Below are 16,050 nucleotides of genomic sequence, written 5' to 3'. Positions count from 1 at the left end.
TCTGGATCCTACAATAACTTTGAAAGTTTTTATGTATTTTTAAATAAATGAAACAATATTTATGATGATAATGCACTGTAAGTAAATTTTGCATGTTCATTTAGTTTGTTGTTTCATCAAAAATTCTTGTTGCTATTGCAACAAATCAGTCAGAAAGGTTGACTCAGTGCTATAACTTTGAAGTTAGGAGATTTATACATGAAAACCTTGTGGGCACTTGGAGAATATTCAGGTCAAGTTGCAATAATCAAAAATGGGAATATAAAGAATATGTAAGCCATTCCAATATTTGCTCCATCTTAAATTGTGGACTCTATTATTCCAGTAACTAAAGGGACTTTGATTGCTTGGCAATATTCTTGTGTTTTTTTCCAGTGATGTAATAAAAAAACACTTAAATTAATATAAGTTTTTGCATAATCAGCCAGTGTAATAGCTGGAATAGTGTTTAACTTACGTAAATAGAAAAACTGTAAATTTACACTCAAAAGGCTGCATTTGCTATCTGATTATCATTAAATGTAGTCAGAGTGTTTTTGATATAAGATCTGGGTCAAATTTTTAATCTTTATATTAACCCTTATCATGCTGGACATGATTGATTCTGCCTTCGTGACCAATGTAGATCATGATCAACCTGCACATCCGCATAGTCTGATCAAGATCTGCATTGTTCGCCATTCTGTCAGTACCTTTTTTTGTAAACACCCCTTTTAACAGTTAATGGTACTGTCCAAATTGAAAGATGGACAAGTTCATTATAGAAATTTAGCAGGGTAAGTGTTAAATCTTAGAAAAACCTTTTTGGAATCCCCATAGGCCACATTTTCTATCTAATTTTCAAACCATAGAATGTTTTTCTTAATGAAAATCTAGGTCAAGATCAAAACTGGGTCATCTAGGATAAAAAGCTATGCCACTAGTGTAAAATGATACAGATAGATATTTTGTTAACACTGCAGACAGGATCTTGTAATGTGATGTGCATGTTTTCTGAAAAAAAAATCCCAGCATGCTCAGAACTTGCAAAAAAGCCTGTGACAATTAATAATCATTAATATATATCAATTAAAGGTATATAGCTGCTGTACAGTTGCAGGAACCTGTAATTTCAGATAGTTATAACATTTGCTCACAGTGCTTACGACATCTTGTGTTTGCCTCGTATTACTTTCATCATAGCTTTTCGGTTATCCTTTTGAACTTCCTTTTGTAAACTAGTTTCCACAAAACATTCCTGCCACCACATTGCAACTTCTTCAAGAATGTAACGGGGAATTATTCCATATTTTACTCAGAATCTGATGACTTTCTGGTGTGCTTCGGAATCTGATTACAATGCCATTTTACTTGATGTGTTTGATCACTTGAACATGAAATTAAAACTATACAACAACTTATAATGTCATCTATTTTTTTAATTTGGCAGCCTGACATCAAAATAGTTTACACTGATGCAGATATGAATGTTTAGCTGAAATGTTGACAGTATGCATTGTTATAACAGTTTGAAGCTGGATCACAAATTCTATATTGTTGTGCCTTCCCAGTGGGCATTCGACGTTGATACGACGTCGGATACGGACGTCGATTCGACGTTGTGTTTTGGTTGAAAATGCAAGTTTTTTAGACGTCGAAACCCCGACATTGAAACAACGTCGACACCTGAAGTCAATTCAATGTCGGGTTTCCAACGTGTAAACAACCTATTTTTCATAATGGTTTTCTTCTAGAAGCTATAATTAAGCGTCGATATCGAAGTTTTCTAAATCAGGACTTTTATGTGAAACTTCCTTTGATTCCAATTTCTCTAGTGATAACTTTGTTGGATTTAGAAAGTATAATTGTTGACTCGTTTCTCGTTGTTTACAACCGGAAATGAATATAGCACGTGGGTTTTTGGCGCGTTAAGTAAAAAAAAAATTTTTTTTCATATTTTTAAAGATTCTGTGATTCATTTAAGTTTAATTCATGATAAAAATGAGTTTAAAAAATATCTAATTTAAAAAAGATGAAAAAAAGTACAATGTTTACTTCAGAAAAATCGTCTCCTAGTGGTGACTCGTACTTTATCAAGGGAGGTAAACTAGTGAATGCAGTTCCTGGAGAAATTGCGATGCATCTTTTATCCATTTTCGATTAATTTATTAATTAAGAAAATGACTAAATTTTATTGTAAAACGTTAACCAGGTCCACTTGCAACAATTACAATTTCGACCAAAATTCAACATCGATACATCGAAACCTGACGTCGTACCGATGTCGCACTTTCGACGTCGGGAAGACGTTGTATTTTGGTTGTCGACTTCGCGACCTAATAACAACTTAGAACCGACGTCATTTTGACGTCGCATGCCCGCTGGGTTATGGGTCATGCTGGTCACATCAGATTCTATCTGACCTCAACCAAAAACTCATAAACACCTTTCATGATATGGATTTATTTTTTGATAAAAATCATTTTTAGTTTCTCACAAAATAGACACATAGTATATGTGTGTTTGCACAAAACAAAAACGTAAGTAAGCCAAATTAGTGAACTTCTGGGTCTTTTTTACAGTGGCGTTACACATTCGGAGGTACATTCAAAAACCAGGGTGGTATGAGTGAAGATAATGAAACAAGAGAGAGTCATGCTGCAGCAGCCGGTACTACTTTTGTAAAGAACAACAAAAGACCTCTGGAATACAGGATTGTCAAATACAAGAAAAATTCTAGTGTCAAATACTTTGAGGTAGATCACAGGTAGGGAAAACTTTTCAAAAGAATTTCATAGATTGGATTTTCTAATCTTAACAGTGGTGTTCCTAGTTTGTTATAGCTTATCTGTATGTAGAAACTATTGACATGTTCTAAAATGTTTTAGTATACATCTGTATGAAATTCCTACAACTAGTTGTTAACTTTAAAAGTTGTGAACAGATTTTTCTATCCCCTGCTAGGAGAGATATAGTCTTGATAATTTTTGTCTTGCCAAACTTTTCGGGAGCTTTACCTAAGACATGGTTTGGAGTATTTCTGTAAAACATAGTAGAGATGTTACTGTTATAGTGTCTGCAATTGTTAGTCTGGTTGCTTATGGAACACGATACTAATAGCTTAAATTTTTTTTTTCCATTTTCATTTCTTTTTTTTCAAACCTTCCATGAATATTTATCAACATGCAAAGTTGTACCATTCTCTCACCTCACTCCTCCACCCAGTCATGCTGACCACCCCGATCATGCATTCCCCCCCCCCCCACTTTTTTTTTTTTTTTTCCATCAATATTTATAATCAACATGTAAAGTTTTGTACCCAACCCCCCCCCCCAGCCCCCCCCCCCCCCCCCCCCAAAAAAAAAACAAAAAACATTCATTTTCTGTTAATTTGATTTTGACTAATGAAATTATTTGCTTCCTTGTAACATTCTTAACTTTTTGCGGGATGTATTTTTTTGCTGTTCCTCACCACAGACCCTTTCGGCCAGGGATACCAGTTCATCGAATTTGCTTGTTTTATTTAAAATATAGGTGTTACCATTCATAATTTAGTGTCATATATTCAGGGCTAAATAGTCTGTCAGGTGAGCAAGTTAGGGCCATAGTGGCCCTCTTGTTTTCAAAGTTGTGCTCTTTTCTTGGACTTAGCAAATTTTGGTTGAGTTTTTGTATGGAAGCTGGTATCTTAGCAACCACTAGTCCATGATGAAATAATACCGACAGGGGCACCTTGGGTATTCCTCCACCATGAGAAGCTGGAAAATCACTTTATGACTTATAATTGTGTCTGTATAACTTCAAACTCAAAAAAGGAAAATAATAACCACTGGTGGGAATGGAATGAATCTCCACACACTTATTAAATGTGATGATCTAAATTGCTTTGCAAATGTTCTTGCTTATACAGTTTAAGTTACCATTATCTATAAATATTTAATTCAGTTTCACAGTGATGATCTGACATGCAATGCATAACTTCATTTAAATCTTTATTTGCCCATGAAACAGCACTTGTTATATGATTACCTGTGGCTGGTAGACTCATCTGGTGAACATCAATTAAAGTTGTCCGCTTTCTAACTTGTACAGTTCTTATCAAACTCTTAGTTCACCAAACCTTGTCAGAATGTTTATTGGCTTAAACCCCCAACTGCCATATAAAAGCCAGAAGATGGCGCTGGGGCAGGTTTTTATATAAATTATGCATGTTTCACATCAGAGAGCCCTTTTTCAAAATTTTAAATAAACTACTGAATAAAAAGTTATGAAAAATTGCATAAATACACATTGAAACATTCTTTATCAATTGGTGTTTTTATTTTTTAAAACAAAAAATTGTGAAGTATAGTTTCAAAAAATTATTTAAACCTAACTGCCAAAAATTTGAATTTGCCGGGAGGAGCTAATGAGGTCATGAACCCTAGAGAAACAGAGAATGTAAACAATTCCCACGTGGTTAATTTTATCAACAAACTTGATCAGCAGAAGGCTTGATGTATCAATTAAATTAACACATAGAGTGCATTGTAAAACTTTTCCAGAAAAGTAATTTTGAATTTTTAAACTGAATAGAATATCATATTCAATCATTTCTGCAGTTATATTTTTTGTGTTATTTAAAAAATGTTTTAAAGATATAGGGAACTAAATAACAGACATACAGTGATAAATTATTTCAAATAGCTTATCATTTTTATTAGACCTTATCACAGCAACACTAGCTAATTTGTGTGCATTGTGCTACATCTCAGACTTCAATAGTTTATTATTTCTGCATTTATTGCTATATTAGCTCAATTAATGGACCTGCCAGCAATGACAGATAAGTTAAGAATGTTTGATTTCGAGTTTCACTGTTCAATTTACATTAATAAGAAGTTTAAAAATCAGGAATGCTAGTCTCAACTCAATTTTTCATAACAATGATATTAATATGGATGTACGAAATATGTATAATAATAATTTGTATCATCAAAACATGTAAGTTCGTATTTCTTCTTCAACTGACCATTGTTTACATTTGCTTGTGAATTATTGAAAGTGAGCTATTTTTAGCTGACAGACAGCCAAGAGTAGCCTTGTAATTTGATAGGCTCCTCCTACAAAACTTACTGCCAGGGTAGTAAAAGTTGGGGCTTTAACATCTCTCCCAAATTTGATAACCAGCTGGATTGTCCCAGAGGCTCTGTAATTACGGCATTTGAATTACTAAAAATTGCTGAAATCAACGGTGTCCACTTAATAACATCAGGCTCAGCAGTTCTTTTCAAATGTTTACCAAACATAGAATGTTATTGGCATATTATCTTCACTCATGAGTTATGACTGTTGAATTAGTTGAAAATGAGAAAATTGTCAACTAGTTTTCTCAACAAGCAGATTATTTAAGTCAGAAGTAATTTGCCGTGGCTGGCATATATTAGGACAGAATAACACTGCTATTTATGTCTCCCACCACACAGTGTTGTGGGAGACATATTGATTTACTCTGTCTATGTGTGTGTGTGTGTCTGTCTGTCTCCTAGTGTGTCTGTCTGTCTGTCTGTCTCACAAATCTTGTCCACACTCTAAGTCGAACATTTCTCATCCGATCTTCACCAAAATTGAACAAAATATGTTTGCCAATAAGTCCTCGGCCAGGTTCGATAACTAGCCAAATTGGCCCAGGCGCTTAGGAATTATGGCTCTTGAAACTTGTTTTTTTTATAATCAAAGCACTGAAAGTCTGATAAGGTAGTTGTGGGAGACATGCGCTTTTCTCAAAAGTAGCTCTAGTTAACTTCTGGTTATCATTTATTAGTCCCCTACTGGTTGAAAACCAGTTTCGGGGACTTTAGGAATGCACTTTTCCGTCATTCCGTCCGTCTGTCCGTCCGCAATTTCGTGTCTGGTCCATAACTCCGTCATCCATGAAGGGATTTTAATATTACTTGGCACAAATGTTCCCCATGATGAGACGACATGTCATGCGCAAAACCCGGACCCCTAGCTCAAAGGTCAAGGTCACAATTGGAGGTCAAAGGTCAACAGGGCTTTTTTCCTGTCCGGTCCACAACTCTCCCATCCTTGAAGGGATTTTAGTATTACTTGGCACAAATGTTCCCCATGATGAGATGACGTGTCATGCGCAAATCCCAGACCCCTAGCTCAAAGGTCAAGGTCACAATTGGAGGTCAAAGGTCAACAGGGCTTTTTTCCTGTCCAGTCCATATCTCTCCCATCCATGAAGAGATTTTAATATTACTTGGCACAAATGTTCCCCATGAGGAGACGACGTGTCATGCGCAAAACCTGGACCCCTAGCTTAAAGGTCAAGGTCACAATTGGAGGTCAAAGGTCAACAAGGCTTTTTTCCTGTCCGGTCCATAACTCTCCCATCCATGAAGGGATTTTAATATTACTTGGCACAAATGTACCTCATAATAAGATGATGTGTCTTGCACAATTTCAGACCCCTAGCTCAAAGGTCAAGGTCACACTTAGCAGTCAAATGTTAACATAGCATGAACAGAGTCTGTTTCGTGTCCGGTCCATAACTCTGACATTCATTAAGGGATTTTAATATCACTTAGCACAAGTGTTCCCCATGATGAGACGACGTGTCATGCGCAAATCCCGGACCCCTAGCTCAAAGGTCAAGGTCACAATTGAGGGTCAAAGGTCAACAGAGTTTTTTTCCTGTCCTGTCCATAACTCTGCCATCCATGAAGGGATTTTAATATTACTTGGCACAAATGTTCCCCATGATGAGACAACATGTCATGCGCAAAGCCCAGACCCTTAGCTCAAAGGTCAAGGTCACAATTGGAGGTCAAAGGTCAATAAGGTTTTTTCCCTATCTGATCCAGAACTCTGTCATCCATCAAGGGATTACAGTATTACTTGGCATAAATGTTCCCCATGATGAGACGACATGTCATGCGCAACACCCAGTACCCTAGCTTAAAGGTCAAGGTCACACTTTGAGATCAAAGGTCAAGAGGATTTTTTTCCTGTCCGGTTTATAACTTTGTCATGCAAAGCAGGATTTAGATATCTGTTGGCACAAATATTCTTCTGGATGAGACAACATGTCATGCACAAACACCAGGTCCCTAGGTCTAAGGTCAAGGTCATATTTAGAGGTCAAAGGTCAAATTCAAGAATAACTGTACGGAACATTTCTTCTTCATGCATGGAGGGATTTTGATGTAACTTAGACCAAATGTTCACCACCATGAGGCACCCTTGTTTTTAGACTTACGTCCCTTTGTTATTACTATAAATAGATTTTATTGTAACTTTTATTACTGGCGGTAGAAAAAAATCGAGACCACTTTTCTGTGGTACAGCATGCATGTTACATCCAATTTTTAGGTGTATTTTGACCTATCTCTACCTGGTAAAGAGTTTCTGGTGGACTTATATTATATAGATTTTTTTTTTTTTTTTAAAGATTAATTTCCCTTTGTTGTTACTAGAAATAACTTACATGATAACATTTTTATAATCAGCCAAAAAAATTCAATATGAAAACAACTGTGGGTTTTTATATATGCACATTTTAATCCAAGTGTGTTGTTATTGTCCGTAAGTATTGACCTGGCACTCATTAATCTTCGTCGATATTTTCGGGCGTTTTTGTTATTTTACGTATTACCATTGGTTATTTATATCAGTAAGAAATCTATATTTTGCCGAAATAATCAATATGGTATAGTAATGGTGCGCTGGCGTAGTGGTAAAGTTGTTTGCCTTCTGCGCACGTAATCATGGGATCGAATTTGATTTGTTTCATTCCAATTTTTTTTGGTTTCACTGAAATTTTATCTCTTTTGCTTTATTCTAACATCAATTTATGTACCTTTTTTAACGTTTCTTAATTGTGTTTTTTTATCATTATTTTTTTTTATTCGCAATATAATATTTATTTTCATAAACAGTACAAAACAACAGAAGTTCTGCTCATTCCATTTCGCTGGCGGTATCAGTTGTGCTACCCATACTGGCTGTGTCAGTGCTACTTCCGTCATTGGAATCAGTCGTGTCATCTGCCAGGTTAATGACAATTCTATTCTTATGTTCACCTGTGTAATGATCGCATGCCATCATCTTTTCTATCGCCTTCTCGACGTGATCACAGGCGTTTCTCCATCTATCCTCCCCAATCTCCGCAAAGGCAGCGTTGGTTAGATTCAGTGTGTCATCAAGTCTGAAATGATGGAAAGGCACATATGTATAAGCAACGCAGTGTAAAATTAAAGGGTTACATTTTATTAAATGCTAACATTGAAAATTTTTCATCTGATATTATACTAACCTAAAAGTAAAATTCCGATGGCGAACAAGGGTCTTTAACTGGCTCCAAATCAACTCTATGGCATTGAAATCAGGATGGTAAGGCGGGAGACGCAGGACTTCATGACCATGACGTCGTATGATCTGGTCCACGGAGTATGAAGGTTCTGGTTTATGCAGTCTGCACAGATTTAGAAGTTGTGGTTTCAACAAGCCGTCGTCAAAGGCAATGTTGTGTTTTCGAAGCCATTCCTGAAAAATGACAAAAAGAGAAAGTATTTCAAAATGCAAAATATAATTGAAAAACAAATAAAATATTTCTTATTACACGGATTTATTTCAAGTTTAATCAATTACAGTGTACCTTAATTTCCTGCTTCCTAGTACTAGAAGTCGGGAACTTCTCTGCTTGCATCGAGTGGTAACTTGCGTTGTTCATCACGATCGCACTGGGGCTATGTAGATTAGGAAGTAGCTTTTCTTTCAACCATTTCGTAAAGTTTTGCCCGTTCATTTCATGGTGATAATCTCCAGATGAGGATGATGCTTTGTACACCAGTTGAGCTCCCTTGATAAAACCGTTGCGGCTTCCAGCATGAACAACAATCAACCGTTGTCCGCGGTTACAAGGAGGTATAACACCCGGCAGGTCATCCCGTTGCCAACATCTTTTGGCGGTAAAGGCTGTGTCGATCCAGGTTTCGTCCATGTAAACAAGACAGTATCCCTTGTCTTCCAGCTCTTTCTTCTTAGCATAAAATGCCAGTCGCTGTCTCACAATGGTGGGCTTCTCCATAAGAATCTTTCTGTTATCGGTTGTTCTTTTCCAAACGAAACCCATCTTCCGCAGCGTTTTACGTAGCAACCATCTACTGCCTGGGTAACCAATTTCTGTTTTTAGGACTGTCAAAAGATTCTTCAAAGTCGGCAGCTGACGGCGATGAGTGTAAAATTCATGAATCTTGTTCCTTATGACAGACTCGTCAAAACCATCAACTGGTTTGTATGGTGCTCGTTTCGAACGTTGCGGCGACCTAAGAATTCCTGAATCCCTCAGCTCTTTCCGCAGTCTGAAAATTGTTCGTCTGCTGACTCCAGTTGCTTGGATTGTCCGTTGAATAAATGAACGTTTGTCCGGTCCTGGATTTTTCTTGAAGTACTCGGACACGTTGGTGACAAATAACTTGTCTTTAGATCTAAGATGTTTTAAAGATTTTTTATTCGACATTTTCAAAACGGCGCAGTGTCATGTACATAGAAGAATGTCTAATATTACTGCATTCCTTTCCATAAATGAACAAAAAAATCATGATAAGTGTGGTAATTTTCCCGCCTAATAAATTTACAAAAAAAAAACAAGAAAAAAAAACAACCAAAATAAAGATGGCCAGACGTAGGGCTCGAACACGCAACCCCGAGATTGCTTGTCTTAGAGGTTGCCCTTACCGCTATTTTCCCATGTGACATACTATCAATTAAGATGTATATATATAGCATTGGATTTTCGGTGGTTTTCGCTGTTTAGGTCCGAACACCGAGAATTAATTTACGGAAACATACGGAATATTCATGAGTGCCAGGTCAATACTTACGGACAATATAACATATTGTATATGTAGTACAATATTGTTTATACATCATTGACAGATATCAGTTCATTATGTTATACTGCAGTAGAGAAAATTAGGTGCCTTCCAGTAGGGGACTTTGTATTGCATGGCAATACTTCATTCACTTGTTTGAACTGGCCTATAAACTAATCTATTGAAAAGTCAAGCGTTGCTGTCCTCTATCAGCTGTTGTTTGGACTAAATAAAACCACAAGTGCATCTGTACCTTCTATACTGAACTAAATCTTTTACAGTTTTTCAAGTTTGTTCGTCATCAACTGTGCATTGTTTGGAGTTCCATGTTTAATTTCATTGGATATGTCCCTGTAATATTATTCTGTCAAGCATTGTCAGCAGACATGTTGTACCATGTTGACATCACTCTTGTTGTAGGCAGAGAATGAGCGTAATGTTACACTTACTAATTTTATGGAGGGTATCAATTCACTAAATGTGTTTGTTAGTTGAAAAACTTAATTGAATATCTCCTTACAATTTTTGCTGTACATTTGCAATATATAATACAATATATATGTATATATAAATCTGATCTTACTGTGCCTAAACATAATTTAATGTTATGATGTAGTCGATTATAAATCAGCTTACAAGGACTATTTTGCAATTTACACAGACGGTTCAAAAGATGAATCAAAGGTTGGCTGTGCTGCTGTCAGCCTCCTTCATCAATCAGAATTACGTTTGCCAAATAATGCAACAATATTTTCAGCCGAGGCCAAAGCTATTGATTTAGCTCTAAATTTTATATAAAAAAAATAGTGAAGAAAAATTTATTATCTTTTCCGACTCGCTTTCTGTTTAACAGTCAATTCATAATCGAAATATGGAAAATCCATTCATTCAAAATATTCTTCTCAGGTTTCATGAACTATCTTTTAAAAAGTCTATCATATTTTGTTGGATTCCCAGTCATGTTGGTATTCATGGAAACGAGGATATTATCACAATCTAATTTGAAATTATCACATACCCATTTTAGGCCCAATATAAACAAATACATTTTATCTAAATGGCAATCGTCATGGAACAATGCTTTAATCAATAAACTTCATGATATCAAACCTACTATAGGGGAATGGCACGAAGGGAACAGATCTGTTCGCAGGGAGGAAGTTGTTCTTTCTCGCTGCCGAATAGGTCATACCCGTTTGACTCATTCTTATCTTTTGAATAAAGAAGATCAACCCGAATGTGTACCATGTCAAACACCGCTAACTATTAAACATACCGTAATAATTCTATTTATAGCCCAGGCGTTTATTAGAAACACGGTCGGCTCAAAAGTTAGGGATGGGCGAATAATAGAGACAAATCACTAGCAAACATTCAAAATCTTGATGTAATATTTATTTTCGAATGTACCGGTGACTATAAGAAAGTAATGATGTGATAGTCGTACAAAAATCGATAATGGCCGTATTATATCGGTACTATAACCGGCCAAGCGAAACTCACAAGATACATGATTAAATTTAATTTATTCTGTCGTGAATATAGTATTAAGTATTTTTGTTCATGATTCTGTCATTTTCAAGCAAATTTAAAAAACACCCTATTGTTTTAGATCAAAGTGCCTTGAATCCAGTATTGATTAAATTTCCCTTGCGAGACCCCTGTCTCAAAATGTTAGACTAGTTACGTGACGTAATTACGAAAAGCGCGCGCCTTTGCATTAGCACATGTTTACCTGAGTCAATACACATTACATGTATATATGATATGGCGGCATGTGTGTTAGTTTCATTTAAAGCAGCCATAAAAGGTTATTATGTTCATAAAATTAATGATCCTTTCGGAACTATACTGACATGCATATTAGAACCGGAAAACGAACACAGTGATAGTGCTATTGTTCGTGCAAGGGCATTGAAATACTGTGTTCATATAAAATATACGGAATTAAAGACAAGAAAAGTGATGAATGCTCTTACATCAGAAGGGAAATAAGAATTAACTTGCTGTTTAACTGATAAAAGGTAGGATTATTTTCTAAGATTCATAGGATGGGCGCTTATTAGATAACATAGTATTTTTGATTTTTTTTTAAAAAAAGGCCGGTTTTTTTACAAAAAGTCGGAACTGGGCATTTATTAGAGCATGGGCTATAAACAGAATTATTACGGTATTTTAATCAACTGTGTGGACTTTGCTACACAGCGCAGTACATATTATGACGTTCAATCTTTGAAAGAGTTATTTGAAAACGTTTCAGTCAGAAATATTTTATCGTTTTTAAAGCAGATAGGAATATATCAAAAAATCTAACATTTCATATTTTTATTTACATCTTGCAATATTATTATGTTTGCAGCTGATATTTTAACACACACACATATACATTTTTACATAACTGATTTTAGATATGCTTTACATTTTTACATGGATGTTTTTAGATATATTTTACATTATTTATAGTGTTCTTTACTTTTTTTTATGGATGTTTTTAGGTATGCTTTACATTTATACATCAATGTTTATGCTTTACAGTTGGCGTTTGCAATATGACTTCTTCTCGGCGATATATGACCATATTGTGTTGATTCGCCGTAAAACCGAACTCACTCACTCACTAGTCGATTATGACACTTTATTAAAAATTGTTTTCTAGGTATATACATATGGATAACAATGGCATCCAATCACCAGTAGCTACTATGATAATGGAAAATGAGACGAGTCTTTATGAATTCAATGAGACACAAGTAGATGGATATGCTCGAGTTGTGTTCTATCATCCAAATGAAACAGAGGTTGAAGTTGTCATACACAAATTCTACGGAGATCGAACTGGGCAAGTGCATATCAGATCGGACCAGATAGTGTATGTGGAATATGTTGAATCAGAGTCTAATGTCACTGAAGCACCAGTCAGTTATATCATAGATGATGGAGCAGAAATTGTCTTTCCAACTGAGACTCATCTTCAAGGTATCAATACAACTTTAGACGGAATGGTAACAGGGGTACACCACTTGTATGTAGAGGATGGATGTACATTAATTGTAAGTAGTACTGCTCAGACAGCACAGCTGGAAAATGAAAAGTATGTCGATGTATCTGATGCAGGTAACTTTGAATTACCAACAATCAATGTCAGGAAAGATGGAATATTAGAATTCAGGAAGATAACAAATGATTTCACAATAGCTGCAGCTTTCCTTGAAATGAAATATGGCAGTACAGTTTTCATGAATCATGGGTATTTTGAAGTGGGAGATCTAGACATAGAGACAAACAGTGTATTAAGCATGGAAGGTAAAGGTTATGATGCAGAAACTGGTGAAGGAAAGGGAACAGGAGGCAATGGTGGTAGCTATGGTGGTGTTGGTGGGGGAGCAGATGATTCATTGGCTTATGGTTCCTTGTTTGATCCCTATCATCTTGGCAGTGGTGGTGGTGGCGAATTTGAGGGAGGTGCTGGTGGCGGCTTTGCCAACTTCACAATCGGTAAATCTCTCCATATTGACGGATATGTTAATGCTTATGGTGCAGATGCCACAGGAAATGGAGGTGGTGGTAGTGGTGGGACAATCTTCATTATAGCTTACAACATGTCAGGTCTTGGAACCCTAGATGTTTCTGGCGGAGATGGAAGTGGAACTGGCTATGGTGGTGGTGGTGGAAGAATTTCTGCTCACATAGAAAGTGTGAACCTATTTGCAGGTCAGTACCTTGCTCATGGAGGTCTTAGCGGTAATGGTATAGCTCAAAATGCTGGTGGTCCAGGCACCATCTACAAGTTTGAGTCAGAGAGAGGACCACAGTACAGAGAATTAAAGTATAATCCCAGACTAAATAAAACCATAGTAGAACCAGAACACAGAAAGCTTACAATAGAAAATGGTGACCTGCAAACCACAAACCCCGCTGTAGTTATGGAATCAAACTCTGACTATTATGAGTTTGAAGAAGTACAAGTAGAAGGCAATAGCTATGTCCATTTCTACCATCCTGAATCAGCTAACACAGTTGAGGTGATCATTCATGAGTTAACTGGTAACAGAAAAGGTATGGTCAGGGTACAGAGTGGTCAACAAGTCAGGATTAATTTTGTAGAAGCAACCCATACCTATCTTGATGCTCCTTGTGGTTTCCATGTTGACCCAGATGGTGAAATTGTTCTTCCTTCTACAGTTGTCATGCTTACAGAGAAAACCATTCTTGGAGGAATGATGTTTGGTGTAGAAGAGCTAATCATTGAGCGAGCTGCTGAATTTGTTATTGACAGTAATGCAAGTACCTCTGCTATTGATACTATTAATAATTTCTATAGTGGAACCATGAGCTTACCAAATCCTGGAGTTGTTAATATTCCTACTATTTCTGTGAACAACCTTGGAGTATTCACAGCTGATACGAATCCACTTCATCCAACCGTCATGTCTGGGTACTTCACTGTTCGCAATGGTGGATTATTTGCAGCCAACTCTTACCAAGTAACCCTTGAAACTTCATACCTAGATGTAGAATATGGAGGGTCTATCGATGGCTCAAGTCAAGGTTATTCAACAGAAGAAGGGCCTGGAGCTGGTTCAGCAAACTCATATGATGCCAGTGGTGGTGCTTTAGCAAGTAGAGGTAAACTGATGTTTTGATTTAACTCTCGATTTCTTGCATTCCATTTTTTTTTCATCTGGTTTTTCGGTATTTGAAAAAAAAAATATGATAGCATAAATGTAATCAGTAAATGAAGTAAAACAGTTCTGATAAAATGATCAAATATGTCAAGACTTGTAGATTCCTTTGCAGAAATATTTGATGCATATCTTGGTAAAGTAAATGCTAAGTAAAAAGGTGTTAGAAATATATTGCTCAATTCCATTGTCAAATTATACATAATACAGTTGAACTTTATTCCCTGAACTCAGATAATTCAAACGTAGCACTTTGCTCAAACTTGTCTGATTCCGACAAAATCAGTGTATATTGTTTAACCCCCTTAAAAGTTGAATAATGATAATTGTTACTTGCAAACTAGCAGATGTTTTATAGTGCATTTCACACCTTCTCCCTTGAACAGACAAGACTCTTGTCAAAAAAGTCTCCTCTCATAAATCACATTGATTGACAGCCCTTACAGAAGAAAAAGGCCTGCTGCGTACTCTTGCTGTGTACATACAGCGTATATGATGCGTACATGATGTGTACTGAAATCAAGGGCTTTAAATAGTACGTAGGATATACACCGATAGTACGTTTGTAGTACACTTTTGACATGCAAATGAGCTCTGCCGCGTACTACTTGCTGCGTACATGCTGTGGACTACATAGTACACAGGATGTACGCTGGAGGAATTTAGTATGTGGGAAATAGTACGCAGCATGTACGCGGCACATACACTTTTCACATGCAAATGAGCCTGCGGCATACACGCTGTGTACTCCTGGCCCGAGTCCTGTGGCGTACATGCTGTGTACTCCTGCTGCATACATGCTGTGTACTCTTGTGGCGAAACTGCTGTGATAATGTAAATTCCTTACCCCACCAACTTTCATATGCAAATGCTGATCATTTGGACAGAAAAAGACAGAAAAAAGGTAAGTGACATGCATCAATAAGTATTTACCCTTACCAAAATAATGTAGATTGATGTTATCAAATAAATTAGTATGCTTTTCTTCATCCACTTTTCAATGAAATAAATCAATTTTTGTAGCATGTAATTTGGTAAACATTTGAAGAAAATGGCGTAACTGCATCAAGGGGAAACAACTTTAATGCAACGAAATATAAGTGTTATGATTTATTATAGACGATGTGTGCGTAGTATGTATTTATTTTGATTAAAATCCATCTGAGAACAATCTAGGACTGGAATTATATACCGGTAAGCATTTATACACTTTTACGTCCATAAAAAGTAGCGCACCAAAAAATTTTGGATTGATTTTTTCCAATGGGGCGAGCGCAGTTAGCCAAAAACGTTCTGAAAATATACAAGCGGCAAATCCGATGAACAACTTTTTAATTTGGTGAGGCCTTAATGAGTTAACATAATGAGCATTAAAGCCTTTATAAAACATGATAGAATGGTGTTTTGCTTAAGAGTATTCAAATAACAGTGAGAGCTATTAATTCTTCTCATTCAGGCGCTGTTGGGGCATTATCTTGGTAATTATTTCATGTATTACAAAATGTAATGCAACGAAGTTCAAATAA

At 36.3% G+C, this 16,050-nt stretch overlaps 1 protein-coding gene across 1 annotated transcript in view; it reads left to right on the top strand.

Moving 5' to 3' along the window:
• LOC123528909 (uncharacterized) overlaps positions 1-16,050 on the top strand; it is a 213,751-nt gene that overhangs the window by 71,645 nt on the left and 126,056 nt on the right. Inside the window, exons 22-23 of the mRNA XM_053521503.1 lie at positions 2,562-2,746; positions 12,499-14,468. Coding sequence (XP_053377478.1) covers positions 2,562-2,746; positions 12,499-14,468 — 2,155 coding nt within the window. The remainder of the gene's footprint in view (positions 1-2,561; positions 2,747-12,498; positions 14,469-16,050) is intronic.

This window comes from Mercenaria mercenaria, chromosome 13 (genome assembly GCF_021730395.1).
Source record: "Mercenaria mercenaria strain notata chromosome 13, MADL_Memer_1, whole genome shotgun sequence".
Lineage (NCBI taxonomy): Eukaryota > Metazoa > Mollusca > Bivalvia > Venerida > Veneridae > Mercenaria > Mercenaria mercenaria.
Note: the sequence above shows the minus strand (reverse complement) of the source record. Positions and strands in the feature narration are given on the sequence as shown.